The sequence below is a fragment of the Thamnophis elegans genome, chromosome 2, assembly GCF_009769535.1.
Source record: "Thamnophis elegans isolate rThaEle1 chromosome 2, rThaEle1.pri, whole genome shotgun sequence".
Classification (NCBI taxonomy): Eukaryota; Metazoa; Chordata; class Lepidosauria; order Squamata; family Colubridae; genus Thamnophis; species Thamnophis elegans.
In genome coordinates this window covers 50,356,157-50,380,227 of record NC_045542.1, presented here as the reverse complement: position 1 = coordinate 50,380,227, position 24,071 = coordinate 50,356,157, and the positions used below count along the sequence as shown (strand labels likewise).

At 40.5% G+C, this 24,071-nt stretch overlaps 1 protein-coding gene across 4 annotated transcripts in view; it reads left to right on the top strand.

Annotated features, from left to right (window-relative positions):
* Window positions 1-24,071, top strand: part of ABCC3 (ATP binding cassette subfamily C member 3) — an 85,784-nt gene that overhangs the window by 10,584 nt on the left and 51,129 nt on the right. For all 4 annotated transcript variants that reach the window (XM_032210243.1, XM_032210244.1, XM_032210245.1 and 1 more), the window contains exons 2-6: window positions 11,568-11,744; window positions 15,503-15,628; window positions 17,408-17,545; window positions 20,386-20,511; window positions 22,648-22,709. In XM_032210243.1, the coding sequence (XP_032066134.1) occupies window positions 11,568-11,744; window positions 15,503-15,628; window positions 17,408-17,545; window positions 20,386-20,511; window positions 22,648-22,709 (629 nt within the window). The remainder of the gene's footprint in view (window positions 1-11,567; window positions 11,745-15,502; window positions 15,629-17,407; window positions 17,546-20,385; window positions 20,512-22,647; window positions 22,710-24,071) is intronic.

Below are 24,071 nucleotides of genomic sequence, written 5' to 3'. Positions count from 1 at the left end.
GATCTCTTCTAAATGTAGCTATATACCTACCCATTATGCTGTTTCCTTTCAGGGCTACACCTTGAAGGAGTAAGCCAAAGAAATTAAAGGCTTGAAACGAGAAAAGGAAATAGCTAAAACTAGTTTACCATTCACTAAACCATATCTTTCAGTGCTTACAAACCACCCTTGTTTTTAACTTCATTCACCTGGTTCCTTTACTTGTTTTAACTTCTCACATCTTCTTCATGATTTCATCAAATCCATCCAGTCACACCCTACCCCACACACTATTGCATCACGCTAGGATTCCTTGCTAGGTTATCTTGCAACCTGATAATCTACCAGTTAGTGGGTATATGCAGTACACTAAGGCAGTGGTCCCCAACCTTTTTATCGCCGCGGACCAGTCAGCCTTTGATAATTTTACCGTGGCCCGCTGAGCGCGTGCAGGGGTGGGGGGGCGTTGTTCGCGACGACACATTGATTGTTTATATATCACGTGCGTACCAGCGCGGGGCTCTCTTCCCTGGAGCCTTTGCGCACGGCCCAGGAGCTTTTGCGCACAGCCCAGGAGCCTTTGCGTTGCAGCGATCATGTCCCCCGGCCGCTGCAGCGATCATGGCCCCCGGCCGCTGCGCAGCCCGGTGCCAGGTACTCCGCGGACCGGGGGTTGGGGACCACTGCATTAAGGGACATTTAAAGTGATGCTTACTAAAATCTAATGGAAGAAGTGCTAAATTAATAAAATGTAAAATATTTGTAGGAGTGAAATATTCTGTTATTCCTTTTGATCAGATTTTTGGACTTCCAATCCCCCCATCATCCCCATCTTGATGTTGATTTATCAGTGAAAATTAATAAGCAGATATATGGCTGTGACAAATAGAAAAATGGATTGGAGATAACATCTTAATGGCTATTAAGCCTTCCTAAGTCTGAGAAATAGATATCGGGCAGGGGTGTCAAACTCACCATGACACATTGTCATGTGACGTGTTGCAAGTCCCCCCTTCTCTAAAGGGGGTGGCCAGCACTTGACACATCCGGCCCGCGGCCTGCAAGTTTGACACTCCTGATGTAGGGGTTTAGTTTTTGTCTTTTGCTTTGTTTTTGCTAGGCATTTTTTTTAAGGAAACAAGTTTTAGATTTCTGGCAGGATTTGATGAAATATGTAATTTAGTTGGTACTGCTGTGGAGGTTACAGGCATTCATGTTTCAGATGCATGTCTTTAATGCAATGTGTTTCACTTATGTTCAAACAAATGTACCACAACATATGTTTGGACATAATTATGAAAGATGAACAGCATGGCTCTATAAATCCTGCAAGTGTTCCCATGGGATAGTAGCACTGGTATGGCATGAGTCTTTACATTTGGCGGTAGGGGAATATTCTGCACTCCCCTGTATGTATATTTCGCCATTTGTATTAAAATAATATGCATCAGAGCAGTGTTTCTCAACCTCTGCAATTTTAAAATGTGTGGCTTTCAATTCCCAGCATACTGGCTGAGGAATTCTGGGAATTGAAGTCTATGTTTCTTGAACTTGCTGTGGTTGTGAAACACTGCATTAGAAGCATGTGTAGGTGGCAGGGATCTTTGGCCAAATAAAGGCAGATGCAGAAAAACTTGATTATCCAGATTTTTCAAGTAAACACTCCAAAATTAGTGATCCTACAGGCTTCAACCAACCTTTATAGCTGTTTGTGGTCTATTAATTATTTCTGGATCATTTAAAACTGTGGCTTAGAGTGTGAATCTCTGCGGAAGACTTCTTTGTGCATCTCCACTGACTCAAAGTTTGTCATGGCATTTTTCATATAGCCGTGATGTTATATCAGGACAAGTGATAGCTGCAACCATTGCTTCATGATTAAGCATTTCTCTCACACTATATTCTCCATCCGTCCAGTTTCTCATCCTTACTCAACTATTGTAATACTGAAAGGAGGATATTACTAGTGCAATCAAAAGTTGGTTGCAGGCAATTTTATTATACTGGTATGTTTAGATTCTGATGACTCAAAGAAGATATGCATCTATCTTGTGATTATTTATTGTTTTGTATCAGTTCTAAGAAACTACAATACTGTGCTTGTTTATTTATATAGGCTACTTACATAGCTGAGCGCTTGGCATGAAAGTCAGCATAGCTGAAACAACAAATAAGACTACAAAATAGAACAATGTAAAATACAATGGGACATAATCTTGCCTCTCACCAAAGACAATCTGGATAGGCTCAGAAGATCACCTAGCCCTCCGCCTTGGGGCAAAAATCAGATGTCCAAAGCCCTTAGGAAAGGTAGGCAGGATTCAGGGCCAACCAGATCTTGGAAAGAATGCAAGTTCAAATACAGGGAAATGCAGCAACAGAGAAAACACTCTTTTGAGAGTACTCAAGTGATAGAACTATTTTGCTTTTGATAAAAGATGATAATGCTGGGACCAGAGCATGGTGACTCTGTCAGATCTTATCAGACATCAGAGATAATGTGAAACAGGTGGTAATTTGCAGGTGGTTCTGCAAATAACCAGGCCATGAAGGACTTTAAAAGTGATATCCAGCACCTTAAGGGCCAGCTGGGAGCCCTCTGGCAAGCTTATGAAATATTAGACTTAGATGGATGTAATTAGTGTGCATACCACTAAGTATTAATACCTTCTATCAGTACTTTCTAGACCAGTTGTAATTTCTTCAAGGGCAGCTCCATATGGAGTGCATTGCTACAATCCAGATAAGAGATAACCGGTGATTGTAAACAAGACCTCCCAATTCAGGAATGGACTAAACACAAAAGGTGGATTCGTGCTTTGAGCTGCAGTGGCTACCTGCTCTTCAAGCAGCAGCTGTGAATCTAGGAAGGTCCCCACTTATCGCAGGTGGTCCTTGTTCAGCAACCACTTGTTCAACAACCATTTCAAGTTACACTGCCGCTGAGTGAGGGGACTTCCAACTGTTCCTTGTAATCGTGACTGTTGTAGTGTTCCCATAGTCAGATGGTTATGGTTCTAATGCTTGGCAATGGGTTTGCAGTTACAATGATCCCAGCATCCTGTGGTCGTTTATTTGCCATTTACACTCTTCACTGCCAACTTCAGAGAAACAATGTGTAAAAGGAAAGCTAGCAGGAGGCCACAAATGGCAATCACATGACCATGGGATGCAGTGACCAAGTGGGATTTGCTTAATGATGGCAACTGGTTATGTCGCAACTGCCATTGTATATTGGCGAAGTCATATGACACTGTACTTTACAATATTGTTGAGCAATGGAATTATTGCTCCTAGTTACTGTGGTTAAGTGAAGACTAATTATCCCAAGATTGCCAGAGACAGTGCAACTCCATTCAGCACCAGTTATTTGGAAATCTCAAAATCCACACCCAAAGTCAGTCTTGCTAGGATTGACGTTGAGTTGTTTCTTCCTCATCCAGTTCTCCCTCAGCCTCCAGACACTGAGACAAAACCTGCATGATATACTTGAGCAACTAGGGACTACAATGTGCAACTAAGCCTCAGAAATGTAGAAAGAAACCACTTCAACCCAGCTACCAACTAGAGTGATCCTAAGAGGGATATTGTTCTTCCCATCCAGTATCCCATCTTGTATCCAGAGAGAAAATATCCAGAATGAATTTGAGTTCTTTATGAACTCTTTAAAAAAAATGTCCATTTCAGTCTTTCAGAAGTGGCTCATAATTTTTACACCTCGCAGTCCCAACTTCCTCCGATACTGGAGATATAAATAATGTAAAAGCATTTCCAGCAGTCAAAGCAGGCAGCTTAAATGTCTGTGGAGATTCTCAGTCATCTAGGTCATGGTTGTCCCAAAGGTGCTCCATTCCCCACCATCCAGTCAGAGCTGAAGAACCTTCTTGAATGAGAAGCGAAACGTCTTCAAAGAAAAACCAGAAAGTCCAGTTGCCTCTTGAAAAAGCACCTTTGGGACAGGCAGCTTAAAGTTCACTTCATCACTCTCCGTACAGCACAATGTGAAGGAAACAAAATGATCACTGTCCTGGGTGATGCACTCCATAGAAACCACCAGATTCCGACCAGTATGTGACTGATCTGGTTCTCCACCAGCACTGGGGCATCTAGGTCACCACTAGCATTAAGCACTCAGGAGAAGGGATTGTTGCCACTTACAAACACAAAACCTCCCACTGCCACTTCTGTAGCAAAATGTCAATGAGTTGATTGGCGGCACGTCCCCTACAAGCATGTAGTAGTTGCTGTTTCTGTCCTTGAGTAGCTGATCTCCATCTCCAGTATCTTTTTCAGCCCCTGAAACAATTTTGGTGCTATCAGACATGGCCAGAGGCCACAGGACCTCTACATGCCATCCTCTGCAGAATAACTGATTGTTTTGGTCTCTACCAAAGTTCTCAAAAACCACTGAGAGATCCAACAATACCAGAAGAGTTTCTGCACCATCCCTGGGCCTTGTGTTGTTGCCTGCTATGTAATTTCTGGGATATATAGAGGTTTGGGGCGGGGGGAAGAATGCTGAAGGCTGTTGTTGTTGTTAGCCTAACTCCAATAGATTCTGAGCAGTGCATTATCCCCCAAATCCTAAAATTGATAGACCTAAAACCATGTAGACAGCCCCAACTAAAGCAGTCTAAAAGCAACATGCATATAACAACAAAACAACCGTTGTATTTATTAAAAGGAGTTTATGGTGCATGAGAACTACCATACCCAGACTGAAAATCTGGATGACTATCATATTTCAGTTTCCCTGAAAATGAGACCTCCCCGAATAATAAGCCCAATCAGGCTTTTGAGTGCATGTGCTAAAATAAGCCCTCCCCCCAAAATAAGCCCTCCCCAAATATATTTGCAACACAATAGCAGCCATGAGGTGACCACGCTCGCTGTCTCCTGCACCTCAAAAATAATAAGACCTCCCCAAAAATAACACCAAGCACTTATTTGAGGGGAGGGAATAAGACCATGTCTTATTTTCAGGGAAACGCGGTAGTACAGAAAATGCTAACTCTTTGTTGTCACTTAAAAATATCTAGAATTTTGCAGCCCAGATTGTTATCTGTGAAGTCCCTGGTGCTAAGCTTGATTGTTTGCTTGTAGATGTTTTCATTGCCTGACTATGGTATATCTTCAGTGTTAGAAGGATGTGGGGTTTGCTTTCTATTTATATGCAGTAGCTTGCATTGATGGTGGTATTGTTTTCTCCTTGAGAGTTCCTTGATTAGGCTGTTGTTTACTGCTTGATTGTTATTTGAGTTGGTAGTTCCTTGATTAGAGTATTGTTTACTGCTTGATTATCTAATACTTAGTTAAGCTATATAAAGAGAGAGCAAACCCCATTCCCTTCTAGCACTGAAGATGTTACTAGTCAGGTAACGAAAACATCTGCAAATAAACAATCAAGCTCAGAGAACACATATAATATGAATCCATCATGGATGTGTTTACACAGCATGCTAAGTCAAAAATCGACTTATCTGTGAACCAACTAGTCCCAGGGCATTTTCAATTCTACACAAATTAGTTTAACTTTTCCCCCACTGTGACCTCCAGGTTTTGGCATGTTTGGAGAACTACTAGCTCAAGGAAAACTGAAGGACATGGATACATACATTGTCCAGTGAATAAGATTTTCAAAATATTCTTTTGGACAAAAAGAGTTTTTGTTGAAAGCAGCAAATCCCAGTAAACAAACTGGTGTGACAAGAACATTGACAGTGTGAGTTATAAAACAAAAGAGGAATAACGTGTAAGGTGTATTAATACTGAATATGGAATATATGTAGTATTCTATATTACCACAGTGAGAGCAATCAACCCATGGAACAGAAATTGCCTTCAGAAGTTGTGGGAGCTTCGTCCATGGAGGCTTTCAAGAAGAGACTGGACTGCCATTTGTCAGAAATGGTGTAGGGTCTATTGCTTGGGCAGGTGGTTGGACTAGATGACCTACAAGGTCTTTTCCAACTCTGTTAATCTAATCTATCTATAACAGTGATTGCAAACCTTTTTTTGGCTCCCATTCAAAAAGCAGTGGGAGCACAGGGCAGCTGTGCACCGGTGCGCCACATCCATAATGCTAAGCACGCGACCCCCGTGTGCGCATGCATGCATGACCCCCCTACTTTTGCCGTGGTTTTTTCACCCTCCCCAGGCTCCAGAGGCTTTCTAGGAGCCTGGGAAGTGTGAAAACACCCTCCCACCACCACCAGATGCCCTCCAGAAGCCTTAGGAGGCTTCCCTGAAGCCTCCGGAGGGCAAAAAACGGACCTATGGGGAACCCGGAAGTTTGGGAATGGTGACTTCCGGTTTATCTGTAGGGCCATTTTTTGCCCTCCGGAGTCTTCGGGGAAGCCTCCTGAAGGCTCTGGAGGGTGAAAAATGGTCCTATGAGCAAACTGAAAGTCTATTATCAAACTTCTGGTTTGTCCATAAGGCCAGTTTTTCGCGCTCCGGAGGGTGAAAAACGGCCTCAAAAGAAGGCCAAAGTCATCTGGCCAGCGGGTGCATGCATACTAGGCAGCTAACAGGGCAACGCCTCGCGTGCCCTGACAAATGGTGTGCCATAGTTCGCCATCACGGATCTATAATATTCTATACACGACTAAAAGTATCATTGCCATAACCTTTGACTGGATGAAACAATGTATCATAAGACAAAAATTTTGAACCAAGGTATCTCAGTATGAGCTAATTTATAGAATGTGTCCAAAATCTGGGACCCAGAACTCCTCTATAATTGAAACATTTTATGACATAAAAATGGTTATAAAACAATTTATGACATAATGCAAAATATCATAAAACATTTCCTGTGCTGATGCCTGGATATTGCCCTATATGCATGACAGCAAGCCTATGCCACGTGTGCCACAGTTGGCATGAGCGCCCTCTCTATGGGCACACAAACTGTTGCCTTAGTTCAGCTCCACCACGCATGTGCATGCACCTCCCGCCGGCTGGCTGGTCATCAGGTCTCTGCTGTGCACATAGGGGGGCTATGAATGGGGCATGGGGCATGCATGGGGCATACATGGGTGGTGCATGTGTGCATGGGGGTGGGGTGTGGGGGGCGTGGGTGCATGTGTGGAGGGGTGTGGAGGGGTGGGAAGCATATGTGAGGCCATGCAGGCATGCAAAGGAAGTGGGGCATGTGCATGGGGGCCGTAGCGTGTGTGTTTATGTGCCACATGTGCATTGCATTTTGGAGGTTCGGGTGCACTTTGGGCACTCAGTCCGGAAAAGGTTAGCCATCCCCACCCTATATGGTTCAGCATGGGCCACCTTCAAGGCAAATACATCTCTGATTGTAGCCCAGCTTTTCCAGTGAAGAAGCTCTTTCATTTTGTAGAAGCGTTGAGGCATCTGATAAGGTTGACCCAAGAGGTCATGGTTTGTCTTCTAAAGCATAAAGCTATCCTTAGATATTTACTCTGCAACTATTTTTTTCCTAATTTTTATGGAAGTTTAAAGAAGCAACTCTTGGCACTGGAAACGTTGAAAATTTTGATTTCATGCACAGAGCATGCTGTAAATTTACTAGAATCCTTTAGTGAGTAAGCCTAGGTGAACAAAGTCAGTTGTGCTTTTTACTACAGAATGTCACTATGCATTGTGGTTTGTGGTTCTGCACAGAATAGCACACCGTTTGTTTTTATTTGCCAACATTCAATAATGCTGAGAAACTTGAACTTTTTTTATTTGTTTGTTTCAAAAAAGAAATTGGAGAGAGAAACCCTGTAGGATAGAAAACAGCATAGACATAAAGCCGGAAAGCCTGCCATTATTTTCATGCCTGTGAGAAGTAAAAGTTTATGAAATAAAGAAATGGAACCAATGAAAAATTACCTGAACTGTAAAATTTACCAAAAAATAAATAAATGCAATACTCAGGTTTTCATGATATAAAATCAGGGTTATATTGATGTTGGTTTTCTGTTTTGCAACACCCTGGTAGCAATTTGCTAACAAATTGAACTGCTGCTTCAAGACACTAATGTTAGAGCTGATTTTGTTCCCTTCCAATATCTTTTTGAGATTTAGTACAGTTTGTTTAACAACAGCATTTGGGGCTGAACTTAAAAAACCAAAATGGTGACTTCATCACTACCAATTCTGTGCAGTTTTTGGATACTATGTTGACAAATATTGAATATGTAGTGGCTGTTGGCAAGACAAAAGCAGTTCATCTATCTGGTTTGATCAATTATGTGCCAGATAGATTGAAGATCAAAGTTGTGTTTAGGTTGCTAGCCAATTATTCTGGTGGGACAATTGAATGAATTTTTAGGAACATTAGGAATGCAATTTTAGGAACATTAGGAATATCTGGATCACTGGGGAGAGTGAAGTGAAGAGGCTAACCTTGCCATTTCTGTTATCTTCTATCAAAGGGCCAGTTTTTTTTTAAACACCTTCTATAACATTTCTTTTAAACAGTACAGCTTAAACTCAGCAAGGAAGCTCTGTGAACAACATCAACCTTTCATATTTGTCATCAACACAACTAGAAATGAATTCTGAAAATACTTCTATACCCACTGCTCATCCAAAATCTATTGAATTGCCTGGATGTGTCTTTTTATTTTAATGGAGATATGCACTGCCTCTGGAGTTCTCATTCATTATACAGTCTCATATTCCATTCTTGCTCAAATTCACAGTATCATATCGACCTAAAAATAAGATAAAATCCATTTTGGTGAGAAGAATTGCTCATTTGACAGCATAGAAATCAAGCTAAAAACCTAAGCTTGGTAATATTGAGGATGGGGACTAAAATATCCGGCTGACAGTCTTAGAATCATTTGTTAAGTTTTAATTGTCAGTTGTACTCATTTCTGTCATTGGCATAGCTACCCATAGTGGGATGTATTTTCAGTAATTAATAATGGTGAAAGGCAATATACTGTATGAGAAGTTAAAATTAATGGGAAACTTTCAGCTTCTGCCAACCTGTAATCATAATACACTATATTGCCAAAAGTATTCACTCACCCATCCAAATAATCAGAATCAGGTGACCCAATCACTTCCATGGCCACAGGTGTATAAAATCAAGTACCTAGGCATGCAGACTGTTTTTACAAACATTTGTGAAAGAATGGGTCGCTCTCAGGAGCTCAGTGAATTCCAGTATGGAACTGTGATAGGATGCCACCTGTGCAACAAATCCAGTCGTGAAATCTCCTCGCTCCTAAATATTCCACAGTCAACTGTCAGCTGTATTATAAGAACGTGGAAGTGTTTGGGAATGACAGCAACTCAGCCACAAAGTGGTAGGCCATGTAAACTCGTCCAACATCAGTGTGTGACCTCACAAATGCGCTTCTGGAAGAATGGTCAAAAATTCCCATAAACACACTCCTAAACCTTGTGGACAGCCTTCCCAGAAGAGTTGAAGCTGTTACAGTTGCAAAGGGTGGACCGACGTCATATTGAAACCTATGGATTAGGAATGGGATGTCACTTACAGTAAATTCATATGCGAGTAAAGGCAGATGAGTGAATACTTTTGGCAATTTGGTGTATGTTATTCCTCTTCTGTACCAATTTCCAGAGTATATCTGGAGCTAATTGGGTTTTCTGGGGCACATCTTACCCCCTATCATTTTAAAAATAATTTTAAATTATAATACAGCTCTCTTAGACAAGACTAAATTGCAATACGTGTGAACTTTGAGAGGCAATTGCTCTGTACGATTCGTGTTCATTGGTTGTTGACACTGTCACCTTAACAAAACAGAGCAGCCTTTGTGAAATAAATTGATCTGCTGTATATAGAGAGGTGTTTTTCTTTGTCCTTTTATGATTTAGAGACAAAATGTTTTTCCAGGGCTGTTGGGAACAGAACTGCTTCAGTTGGAGAAGATCATTTCCTTCCACAAATACGGTCACTATGCACAATAAATAGGATATTTGATGTTATGACTTAACACTGACCTTTCTAGATGAAGGTACTTTGAAATATTTAAGTCTGTTGGTATATATACCAAAGTTACAGGCCATATCGAGGACACTTATTTATTTTTTTAAAAAGGTTAAGTACTGAGAAATATTTTTAAGTTCCTCTATTTTATACTTTGACCGCTAGCAGACCTGCATTCACAGCTGGTCCTATGACAGATTTATAGCTGCACGTTTCCTTTTCATTCTTGTTGATTTCCCTAGCTTTATTTTATCTCGCAATGACTTTTATGGACACAGCCAATAAAGGCTTCCTACCGCTGCTATGGTTTCTTTCTGGTGCAGAAACTGGAAAGTGAGGTATTCCAAACATGAAAAACAAAGAATAAAAACTGTAATATTAGACTCAGTTGCAATGAATTTCCTGTATGCTGCTAAACAAAAATACTTACAAAAATACAATACAAAAGTGAATACTTTTTGCCAACCCATCCAAAAATAACGTGAGGTATTCTGTGACATTTGCAAATGAAGGCAATGAAAATGGCTTTGAGATAGCTGACTTTCCTGTAAGCTTTATTTTGTCCTCAAAATAACTCTTAACATGGAACTTGCAGGCAATAGAGACTATGAGCAAAACTGACAGATCTACTCATACCTTTATTAAGATTCTTATTAAGTTGAAGAGCCTTATCGGTTGTATGTTAGCGTGTGTATTTGCATTTTGGTACTACAGTAGTGTATTCTGAAGATATGGAAAGGCAGAAAGTAGATTAGATTACAAGGTAGTCCTTGATTTGTAATCAGTTGCTTAGCAATCATTCAAAGTTACAACAGACACCCCTCCCCAAAAGTACTTGCAACCTCATTCTGATGGTTGCACAATCACACATACCTGCGGTTACTGCAGTATTCTGCAATCACATGACAACTATTTTCAATGTCTTTTTCCAGTTTCCAGCGTTTACTTCTGGTTTCTGGCAAAATATATCCATTGGATAAAGCAGATTTGCTTAACAATTGTCAAGTTTGTTAACAACTGCCAAAAAAAGGTCTTAAAATCAGGCACAGTCATGTGGTGACCCGCTTAATGACCACTTCAGGCTCAATAATGTTCTAACTCAAGGACTACCTGTATTGTACTTTGTTTGGACAAATGTGCTTGTTCTGATAAGTTCTTGCATTATGTATAATTTTCATTAAAAGTTTGAAGAACAATAATAAAAAATACAACAAACTAAATAGAAACAGTGGAAAAAAGAAATAACATAAAAGGCTAAAAATGGAATAAGAAACAGAAATAAAAGAAAACAGAAAAGACCAAGAGCAAGATATAAAGACATAAAGAAGTAGCTTCCAATATTCTTCACAACAGTTATAAGTAAAATTAGATTTTAACCTCTCTAATGTTACATCATGACTTTCTTCTTTCTATAATCTGTAATGTCTCTTTTCTCACCATCAGAACCAAAAACCACAAATTCATTGTTTCTTTGTTTTTAGTCAAAAAGTCTACAAGGAGATTCCAATAAATATACTGAGGTCTTGCATAAGGATCAATGGGGTAGCAACAATGGTTTTGTGTCCTTTTAAAAACATATTATAGTGCATAAAATTTTGGAGCAATATTCCCCAAGTTATTTAGTAATACTTTTCTACTTGTGTTTTTCTCCCCACAGGATTCGAATCTTACAGTGTACACCGAAAATCCAGACTTAACATTGTGTTTCCAAAACACTGTCTTGGCTTGGATCCCATGCTTCTATCTTGGCTGCATCTTGCCATTTTACCTCCTTTATCTAAAATACAATAACCGAGGCTACATTGTATTGTCTGTGCTGAACAGGTTCAAAACGGTAAGATCTTTGCTTCCCCGAGGCACTATATAGACAGTGGCAGATGTGGCAATCTTTTAAACAATTAACTTACAAGCAATAGATAAAGTATTGTTCCAAATGAGTTAAAATGAACAGCATCCAATCTTATCTTATATTTTGAAGCTTATGTTTCAAGCGCAACAGCGATTGAGCAATAGATGTACTGGGAAACACTGAAATAGAGGTTAATTTTATTAAAATGGCTGCGATGTTTTTACCACTCCTGCCACTAATAAGTCAGAGAACAGCTTTCCAACTATATGTCAGCTGTTTCTGAAGAATAAAAGATCTTAGAATTCTTTTGCACCCTGCATAATGAATTGGACATGCATGACATCACATGATCGTGACTTTTATTTCCGCATTCTTCATTAACTCTGCTTGTTGGAAGCTGGTTGGGAAGCATGCAAATGGTGATTGTATGACTATGAGGAGTTGCAATACCAATAGCACTTAGATTTATATACTGCTTCACAGTGCTTTACAGCCCTCTCTAAGCAGTTTGTAGAATCAGCCCCTAACAATCTGAGTCCTCATTCTACCCACCTCGGAAGGATGGAAAGCTGAGTCAAACTTGAGCCTGGTGAGATTCGAACTGCTGAACTGCTGGCAATTGGCAGGTAGCAGAAGTAGCCTGCAATACTGCATTCTAACCACTGCGCCACCATGGCTCATAATAAATGGGTTCCAGGCAAACGGTAATCACACTAAGAGACCCTGTAACAGTTGTAAATAGGATCAGGTGCAAAACTTTTATTTTAAAATTTGTTGTCATTTTCAACAATTCTTAAATGAGTAGTATATAAGATACAGGTTGTCCTCCATTAATGAAGGTAATTGGGATCAGGATTTCTGCTGTCAAACAATTCAAAGCGGAGTGTAACATGACCACATCACTTAACAATGACAATCCTGTCAGTCCTGGTTGCTGCTATTAACCAAATCCCATCCAGTCATTATCTGAGGATATACCTTGATCTACACATCTCCTAACTTGGTCTCCCCCAGCCCCAAACATTGGTACGGTAAGGGACTGCCTCCTCTTCAACTCCCTCTATAAATGCTCCCTTTAGCTATCAAATATAAGTGTCTAAACATTCCCTCACAGATTAAGGAACTGAATTTAGAATTGGACTTTGGTCTTGCCTGCCCTCTTTCATTCCTCTCTTTCTGTGACATTCTTAGGAATTAAGAATCTCTCAGGTAGTTGTTTTTATTTCTAAAAGCTTATCGGGATTCATCTGGGACAATAGTCAAAAGAGAAGGGGAAGCTTAACTTCAGCTCATACGGGTATTTTTGTGTGATAATTTTGTGATTTTTTTTTTAGTGATATTTTCTGTACTGAAATATCCAGGGGTTTTTTAATCACTTCAGTAACTTGTCAAAGAAATGAACACCAAATTGATTAAAAAAACTTTACCCGCTCCAACATTTTACAGCAGTAATCTAAATGTATTCACCATCTAATACAGAAGCTTGTGGTGATATTTTCATCCCATTGAAGTAAGAAACTACATTTGCATTTTTTTTTAAAAAAAAACACACCTTATTGAGATAATTTCCTTTGAGTTCATGTACTTTTCTTGAAAGCAAGTACGTGAGTGGTTTGCAATCTGTATCCTTTTCCAGCCCAAATGTTTTCTCGGTTTTCTAGCCTAGCCTGTGGTTTTGTGATTTATTCTTAATAGTCTCCCACTAGCTCCAATATTGCTAGGTGCTACTAAGTCAGCTAGATGCTGGGCTGCTTCATATGAATGGTGGGCCAAAATTCTGATCTTGGGCTCTAAATGACAACATCCAAATGCACCCCATGCTAGCGGATCAAAACCAGAGTGTTCTTCTCATTTGCAAATTAGAGCCAACTTTTCCTCACAGCCCTTTTTTTCTCATTCTCTTATCCCCTTTGTTTAAAACACTGTTGTGGAATGATGTAAAGCTCTAATCTTTGTGCTGAACAGATTTTTAAAGTGGAGTCCAACTTAACTAAGCCTCCTCCGTGCCATTTGTACAGCTTGATTGGTAGCTCACGGATTCTGAGGATGCTTTTGCAGGCTTACTTGTATATGTATGTACATATGCATGTGTGTGTGCAACAAATTTATAAGGCTGCCCAACTTGTGCATGATGATTCCAGGCATTAAAATATCACAATGTAAAAAACACATGGATAAATAGGAGCCTCTGAACATGTTAGCCCTGATTTACCAAGTGTATTTGATTTGGGTGAGTTCACCAAGGAGGCAAGGTGAATGGCATCAAAACAGAATCCCATTGTTGAAAGATTATGGTTTGCCATAGGTAGCTATTAAACAGAGAAACAGTTTGTGTTTGTCATGAGTCTATATCTGTTTGCCTTAAGGGTTGATTTGCTGAGTGATAAAGATTCGGGATTCCCTTAGGTTAACTGCAAGCTTCTTCCTTCCTAATGATGATCACAGGAAGGTTGCTAGAAAGAAAAAGAGGAGTCCTCACCCCCAAGTACATGCTATTATATTGGTTCTCACTAGAAAATAGTGTAACCTCAACCCCTCCATCTCAATAAACCTTGCTAAGGATAATTCTGTGATAATAATGCTTGGAAAGAATCACTTCCTGTTTTTAGACAACTGCCAAAGAGCCTGATCCACCTGTGGCTTGTTCAGGACTTGTATCATGAGAGAGAGAGAGGGAGGGAGGGAGAGAGGGGGAGAGGGAGAGAGAGGGAGGGAGGGAGGGGAGAGAGAGAGAGAGAGAGAGAGAGAGAGAGAGAGAGAGAGAGAGAGAGAGAGAGTGAGTCATTCTTGTACAAGAGAATTGCATAACAAAACAAAAAATCCGGTATTTGAAAGAAAATTGTGTCAAATAAACATGGTGGTTCAGGGACTGTAAATTAATTCTATTAATTTGAATCTGCAAACCTAATGAAATTGCCTAACAGCTCCCCCATGCACCCAAATTGTGATTTTTGCTTGTTATTGCTTATGATGTAATTGATAATAGCGGACCAAGTTCCCCTTGCAGATTTATGCCACTGCATCTACATTTTAAAATTTAGGAGATGTGTCTATCCTTCTCTATTTTAGTATCAGAGGACTTGCATTTTGATTGTTGATAGTAACATCAGTAAGATTAATTCTTCCACCAACATGTTATTTTGCCCTCTTCTTTCACTTAAGCAGTGATTTACTTTCTATGACCATCTGCTGAGATTATTTTTCTTGCATTAGAAGGCACACATGAGGAGTAATACAGTTTCCTTAGTAAGGTATACCGACTAGATGCTGTATCAGTACCTTCAAATGTGCAAGAATATTGCAGGAAAATTTCAATAAAATTACCAAATTACCAAACTGCTCCTTTGACACCATAACAAGTATTATTATTTTAAGACAAGGGTGTCAAACTCACATCATCATGTCATTGTCACATGACTTATCGTGACCCCCCCTTTGCTAAACCAGGGTGGGCGTGGCCAGTATGTGACACATTTGGCCCGCCCCTGTTTTAAGATAAGCTACTGTAGGTAGGAGATCAACTTTATTAAAACCCTTAGCTGGAAAAAGACAAGCTAGGAATGGCAAGTGAGTATAACCCCTAGATAGCCAGCAAAGAAAGACTTGTAAAACTAAAATAAAGTATGTGTTACAGGCTACTAGTGCTGTAAATATTTGCATATTTGCTGAAATATAACTGCTTTTGATACGTTTTGTGCTTTTGGATCCTTAACTGTGATTGTCTTTTTCTCTCCTTATTACAGGCCTTTGCTTTTGTGCTTTGGGGGGTTTGCTGGTCCAATCTTTTCTATGCTTTCCATGAAATCACTCAGAACAGAACTCCATCACCTGTGTATTTTATAACGCCTTTAATTGCGGGCATCACAATGGTAAGTGTGCCTTTCTCTTTTTGCGGTTACTATTTACATGTTGAAAAGACATGTGATGATGGGAAATATTTATGCATAGCTCAATTACTGCGTAGCCATGGAAAAAACACAGATAGGGGGTAGTTTTCACAGCCCATTCATTTCCTTAGTAGCAGAAGTGTTTGTGCTGCTGTTCAGTGATATCAACCAAAAAGGAAAACATTCTGGAGCATTTAACAAAGAAGGTTTTGGGTCTGGTAACCCACTTCCATCTTCCAAACAGGAAGCTGGACTAGGAGGGGGTGGGAAAAAGCAGTGAAAGCGTTTTAAAGGGATATATATTGCAAAGTTTGATGGCACGAGCAAAGAATCTTTCTGTGGATCATTAAAGTACCTGCAACTTTTGGAAGACTGGGAATGGTGTTTTGAAGGCCTTCCCCAGCTGTCTGCACATATATGTGTACATATAGCCATTGTGTTTCATTGGCAGTTTCAGTGGAAATGTACTATGCACGCATGTGGAAAACACGAGGGAAAGCCAACAAGCTTTTGCAAGCTGCATTTGTTAGTACAGCTCTAATGCACAGAGAATAAATTCTCAATCCTTGGAATTTGTCTTCCTTTCCCCAGTTGGATTTGGGATTTGATCATCCTCTATCATAAAGTGGGATAATGAATTACATCTTCTACTGTCCAATAAAAAGGAGAGATATTGAAGATCTGTCTTGTATGTGCATGCTTTAATTTAAAGAAGAAAAGACAAATAGATCTTGGCAAGAGTGGAAGATGTGAGATGCAAACTGCTGATTTTGAGCTGCTGATTGGTCCTCATTTGCTTTTTGTCTGCAGCTCTGAGATTCACTTAAAAAAGAAAAAAAAAGATAACAGTTTCTTGGATCACTCAACATCTACAGTACTGAAATATTATTTTAGTTCTGTAGAGAAGGAAGAAATTTGGCTATATATTTAAGAGGAACTAAATTAAAAAATATTATGATTTCTGCTTTGGGCAAACCAAAATGTTGAATAACATAACTGTTCCTTCATCCTTTAATATTATCTATTCTTCTGCCTAAAACCATGTTGGAAAAGAATAGAATAGAATAACAGAACAGAATAGAATAGAATAGAATTCTTTATTGGTCAAGTGTGATTGGACACACAAGGTATTTGTCTTTGGTGCATCTGCTCTCAGGGTACATAAAAAGACAAGATACATTCGTCAAGAATCATAAGGTACAGCACTTAATGATAGTCATACAAATAAGCAATCAGGAAACAATATCAATGTACAGTAAATTATAAGGATACAAGCAACAAAGTTACAGTGTTGCCGCTGTAACGTGGGGAAAAATCTTTCCTTAGGCTCCAGAGAATCTTTTCATTGCTTTATTCTCTAAAAATTCAAATAATGTTTTGAGAAAAAAATATTAAAAACCCAACACTAATATAATAAATATTGAGTTAAGCATAGGAATTTGATATATGAATACCAGGACAGAGAAAGAAAAGCAGTTTTCTTATTTGCACAAATGAAGATACCATTCACCATCACCAAATTGTTTTTCATAAAGGAGACAAAAACATTAGCTACCTAGTCCCAGCACAAAAATAATAACACCCAATACCATATAAAAACAGACTGTTTCAGCTAACTGCTTTTCTATTTTTTGTCAACAACATGATATGGAGGTAATCCATCAGGTCACTAGGAATTAATCTTGGGAAAAAAACCTTTAGGGAATTTAATCAAATTCTCATCATTCCATTTCACTGGATCTCCACTGCCTTTCTTTGCAGCTGGCAGCCATGTTGCTCATCCAGTATGAAAGACTCCATGGTGTCCAATCCTCAGGGATACTAATCATCTTCTGGTTCTTGTGTGTGCTGTGTGCTGTTGGTCCTTTGAGATCCAAAATCCTTGGTTCTCCAGCTCAGGTAAATTAAGTGTGCTTGTGTTGAATTATGCCATATTTCCACAGAGTTAATGCTGGAAGGAAGATGCTTGACGGTCCATTTGTGGGAGTTATGAGTGAAGGGCTACTTATAGGCTGAGTATGTGGCAGATGAATAATTTATCCAGCCACCTAGATTAGAATAGATGGTGTTTCAGACTGAGATAAAATCTATTAGCACACTAATAGATTTTAGTGGGACGTGGCGGCTCAGTGGCTAAGACGCTGAACTTGTCGATCTGAAAGGTTGGCAGTTCAGCAGTTCAAATCCCTAGTGTTGCGTAATGGAGTGAGCTCCTGTTATTTGTCCCAGCTTCTGCCAACTCAGCAGTTTGAAAGCACGTAAAAATGCAAGTAGAAAAATAGGAACCACCTTTGGTGGGAAGGTAACAGAGTTCCGTATAGTCGTTTAGTCGTCCATTTAGTCGCGCGGCCGCATGACCACAGAGACGTCTCCTGACAGTGCTGGCTTTGAAATGGAGATCAGCACCACCCCCTAGAGTCGGGAACGACTAGCACATATGTGCAAAGGGAACCTTTACCATTACCTTAATAGTTTTTTAGCACGCATGTGTGGGGGAATCTTTACCTAATACATTTTTATTGTGATATGGGAATAACGAGATTCTTCTTCCTAGGATCATGAAGGGAAAGTCATTTTGAAGCTTAAATACCTAGAAGTCTTTGAGAACTATTAAACCACAGAGGGAGAGGTAGCTCATGGTTGGCTTTTCAAAATGTTGCACTAAAGCAGCAGTGTAGTAAGAGAAAGCTTCTGGCCAAATGCTTGGAAAAAACAAAACTCTGGTTCCTGGGAGTTTACCTTGGAAAGGGCATTTTCATGCAGACTGGGTGCTGTGATGCAGCTGCCTACTGTATCTGATATAACAGTAACAGTGGGTATAATGTTCGAGGGTAGGACATGGGAAGTCACCTTTGTGATGGGAGCGCCTCTAGCAATATTTAATTATTCATCCTAAGTTTTCTTATTTAATATACAATCTTCTTTCACCCATCGTATATGAACTAGACAAAACTTGAAAGCAAATAAAGGTAGTTCTTGAATTACAATGGTAATTGGGACAGGAATTTTCATTGCTAACCAATGTGGTCATGAAGCGTGACATCATGCGACCATGTCACTCAGCCACATCAATCCTGGCATTCTCTGTCGTGACCTGTCAAAACCGCGCTCGACTAAACCGCGCCCAATTAAACTGCGTCACTGATGTCATCAACAGGGCGACAACAGCCAGCGCGGAGAAAGAAGGGTGCTTTAAATAGCGCTTTGAAAGCAAGCCAATTCAACTTAAGGTAAGGGTTAGCTTTAGGGTTAGGTTTAGGGTTAGGTTTAGGGTTAGGTTAAGGGTTAGGGTTAGGTTTAGGGTTAGGTTAAGGGTTAGGGTTAGGTTTAGGGTTAGGGTTAGGTTAAGGGTTAGGATTAGGTTTAGGGTTAAGTTAAGGGTTAGGTTTAGGGTTAGGTTTAGGGTTAGGTTTAGGATTAGGTTTAGGGGGGTTAGGTTTAGGTTTAAGGGTTAATTTTAGGTTTAGGGTTTACAGCGTGCTTCTGTCTCCGCGCTGTTGTCGCCCTGTTGATGACGTCAGCTACGCGGTTTAGTCGGACGCGGTTTTGTGGTGGAACCTTCTCTGTTGCCATTGTTAAGCAAATCCTGCAGTCACTAGGTAAGGACCCATCCTGATCCAAGCCACTCCCGGCTTGCTCTCTCACAGCCCCAAGCCTGGGTAAGGCAAGGGACTGCTTCCTGTTCAACTTCCCTGCCTTCCACTCCTCTCAACTCTATCATTTTAGCTGGCTTGCACTCCTCTGCCTCTTCCACCCTTGTCACCCTGTACACGGGGGGGGGGGGGGCGCTGCCATTCTGCCAGCCTTGCCACCTTGTGCTTGCTGGGGCCCTGCTGCCCCCAGCTGTCTTTAACATCTACCTCCCTCTGCTGAGGAGTTGCACCTGGCCTGGCCCTATGCAAGACAATTGCTGACTGTACTGATGCTCTAGAAGGACTCTGAAACTCTCTGAAGACTTTCCAAAGCATTACAAAAAGGGCCCGTGCACTTTGAGAGTGTTGGAAGAAATGTCCTTCCAGGTTCAGTTCCAAGTGGGGAAAAAGACACTGGAAACATGGAGGCTGCTTGGAAAGATGGTTTAATGGGGGGCAGGATCACATGGCTTGAGCTCCTGAACAGAAAAGGGGCATCATATACTTTCAGATGTTGGGTGAAGAAGAAAAAAAAGCGAGATGCTGAAAGTTCCTGGTTTTATGTCCTCTCTGGCCTTTGATCTTGAGTTTGTCAGACTTCCATGGAGCCATGCAGAGGCAACTCTGTAGGCTGTGCTTTGAGACCACATTTGGTTGCCTTGCTGGCTGATATAATTTTCCCAGGTGCCTTGTGGTGAGTTTCTGTGGAAGGCTAATCCTACCTTTGTTATGTAGAGTAGACTAGTTCAGGCTTTAATGGCTCATTGACAAAGGTGGGGGCTATTAAGAGTGAGTCTGCTTCCTTTAAGAGTTGTGGACAGCTTGGCTGGCTGGCGAATTCTGGCAGCTGAAGTCCACAAATCTTAAAGCTGCCAAGTTTGGAGACCCCTGATATGCCAAATCAGAATAGTCATGTTTCACCCTTCATGATGTTATTCACCATCTTAATGAAGTCCACCCATTAATTGTTTTAGGGTAATATTCTATTGTTCTAGTTCATTGTAACAGTTGCCTCAAATATACAATTTCAATATGTATGGAGAAAGCAGCATTGTATTAGTTTGTTGTTTTACTTTTCCCTTTCCCACTGCCACTGTCTCTTTTTAGGACCAAACGGAAGGCAGATTTAGGAAGATCGTGTTTTATATCTACTTTGCACTGATCCTTATTGAATTTATTCTTTCGTGTTTCAAAGAAAAGCCTCCGTTCTTTTCTCCTGTGAATTTAGATCCGGTAAGTACATTTTTAGGTTTCCCCCCCTTAGATTTTCATGAGTGCTGAATAGTTAGTTTCAGAGGTTAGTTTTCAACCGGTTCGGACTGATTCAGATGAACTGGTAGCTGTCCCGGCTCTATGCCATCGTATCCAGAAGTTGTGAATGTCCCAACACTGGAAGTCTTTAAAAATATGTTGGATAGTCATTTGTCTGAAATGGTATAGGGTTTCCTGCCTAGGCAGGGGGTTGGACTAGAAGACCTCCAAGGTCCCTTCCAACTCTGCGATTATATTATATTGTATTTAGCCATGTTTTCGAAGCTGTGTACATGTGTGCAAGCTACACACGTGAGTAAAGTGCATTCGTGGAAGGTGTGCACGCTCACAAAGTGAGCAGGCACAGGTGCGGCAAACCGGTGCTAAATGTCTGTGAAACCCACCTCTGATTTTTTTATTCATGCCAGTTTTGTTTTCCTGAGATGCTCGTCAAAACCCATCTTCCGTCTCAACTTTGTGTAGGCTGCATCTTATACTAATTGGGAGAGGATAGCCTATGATCCTGGCCTCACTTCTTGCTTTTGAAACCTTAGTTTTGCAGCTGCTTGAGCCCCCAGGCAGATTTGCTAAAACTCAGTGCCACGGTTTCCTGCTATTTTTAATTGAAAAACACAATGATAGTGCTGTGTAAACCCTAGAATGAATAAAATACCTTTTATAAAAACAAAGAACTACTACCAAATGTCCTCCAAAAAGAAAAGAGGGGGGAGGAACAGCATGAGAGAGTTCCATGTATTTCACACCCACCCATTCAGTGTAAATCATTGCCTGCTAATATGATTTCATTCTCTGTTCTTGTAAACTGTAAAATGTAGTTTTTGGCTGCCAAAAGATCACACAGCCCAGTCTCAGTTTATTGCTCTGTTTCTAGCCAGTATTAGAGTGAAGTTTGCCTCTCAGTGATCATGAGAACCCCCCCCCCCCAATAAAATTCACAATATTTATTGTCCTTTGATTACCAATAACCCATTGACCATTCAGATGCAGGAAAGGAATGAGGAATGAGGGTGGGACTAGCTGAAGACAGAAGGCAGATTGTAGAGACTGGCTATCTTCATTTTTATGAGCTTTCTGGAAGGATAGGGTTTGCATCTAATTAAAGATGGATTAATTTTGCTGCAACACTCCTTGTTTTTTAAAAAAACCACACACCCAACCACAGGGAAAGTGGAGCAGGAGTTTGCATAGCTGATCTAGGAGTGAACATGTTTAGTTTCTGCAGAAAGGGTAATTAGCAAGGAAAATCGGTAAATAGAAGAGCATCTGTGCAGTTTGTTTACAGAAATGCTTATCCTTGTTTAATGAGATTCACTGCAAACCATGTAAAATCCCCAGGGCAGAATGTTGATTTGGAGAACAAAGAGCTAATCCATTTTGGTTCAAGAGGACTTCTACTCACCCCATGAGGAATTTCCTTTCCCTTTCTCCTTACTATATGTGCTTATGTCCCCCCCCCCCCCCCCTGAAAGTTTCCATTTCTCGGGAGCAGGTTTTGAAAACACAGGGACTCACAGAGAACCTAATCCATCCACAACGTCCATTATGATGGTAGTTAGACTTCATGAAATATCTTTTAGAAAGCAGCAATAGGTCAGGTGTATTTTATACCTCCTCTTTGAAAGGTGTATGGGTGTGTAGAAAATATTGGGCTAATCAAACATTATTTCCGTATTCTCCAAAAAGCTGTGCAAGAGCTAAGAGCAGAATGTTTCCTTTTACTCTGACCCACCTGGCCTTAATAAAGTCTTCTGGAAGCTGGTCAGAGAAGTTCCTTATCCTCAGATACAAGACTCTCTTGTGTTTCCTAAGACAGACATAACAGAACTAGACTTTCACACTTTGTTTGTGGGGGTTGATAGAGTAGAAGTTGTGATTTGGAACCCAACCATTGCATTCAACCACTGCTCAGGATTCAGGGGGAAGGAACTGGAAGTTGGAGGCAAATCCTTCATTTCATACATAGATTCATTTCGTACATATTTACATTCAAATTATTTTGTGTAATGGGATCTTTCACGGCAAGTTTAGCTAAAAAAATAACTGACTTTTTGTTTTTTTCTTTTGTTTTCCTCTCAAACCTTCCACAATTTGTCATAGAATCCCTGCCCAGAATTAAATTCTGGTTTTCTTTCAAGGATAACATTTTGGTGGTTCACAAGGTAAGCATAATTTTTCACATTTTATTGTGCTCCTTTGATATTACTGGGGAAGTGCCAGTTGAAAAGCTATCCTTTGTGTTCCTGGTGATCCAGCTGCATTCCTATATAGAAGTTCTGTTTGGCGTGCCATTCATTTTTATTTCATGCCATTTCCTCCTTTTGCTAGAAGTTACATCTTGGTAGGGAAGAGGTGAGAGCCAGTTTAGTATTGTGGCCAAGGCACCAGGCTAGCAACCGGGAGAGTGTGAATTCTACTCCTGCCTTAGGCATTATTAAAATTGGCAACCTTTAAACCAATTTTTCAGTTTCAAACACAATGATGCAACCTGGATTAATCTTATAAATCCCCACAAGGCCCTGATTTATAGAAAGTTACACAGAGAGAGAGGGGGGGAGGGAGGGAGGGAGAGGGAGAAAGAGAGAGGAACATGAAGGTATTAAGATTAAGACTAGGGAGACAGAAATTCAGGTTTACCTCAAAAATCTCCCAAACTCACTCTCTCTCCCTCCCTCCCTCTCCCCCTCTCCCTCCCTCCCTCTCACCTCCCAACCTATTTTCAGGAATTCCTATTATGGGGATAAAATGAAGGGGAATCCCATTCTTTTGAAGGAATGGTGAGGTGTACATCTAATTAAAAAGTGGACAACTTATTTGAAGCACTGTATTTGAGAGATGAGACAGGAGGCTGGTTTTTTTAGAGGCCGTTTTGCATATTACCACTGTGCAAAGCAAACTGCAAGACAACCCTTCTGGATCTTGAGGCCAGGAAACAGCTGTTCGAATAAGACTCAGCATGGCTGCTTCAAAGCCCTCCTGAATTTTTCACCAGTTGTCCCAGGAGAGGCCTGTTCTAGGCATGGCTAGGTTTACCTAGGAGACTTCAGGGGAGTCTTGAAACAGCCTCAATGAGCCTTTTTTGGTCAGGGAGCAGATTCAGAATGATACCTCATTGGCGAGTGAAATATTTCATGGGATGACTAGCAGAGCCCTATTGAATATTGTTGCGGCTGTGGAAAAAGAGAAATGGGTTGTTATGCTGGATAAAGCCCTGCCCTTTCTCTTTGAATATGCCAACTTCGATAGTCTTCCTGTAGTTACAACCAATCCATGTTTTATTTGGCTACATGCTTGGTTAAATACATGAACACCCTTGCAAACCATTCGTACGTTGAGAGGTAATCCTCCTCCCTCTTAAATTTACAACATAGTTGGTTTGCACTGTGAACTGACCAATGTCCTGCATACTCCTTCCCCATATACTAGAAGCAAATGATATTGGCCAAGGGCAAGAAAATAAGCAGCAGATGGATACGTTATTAGGACCGTACAAAACATTTGAAAAATTAATGTTGCAATACTTT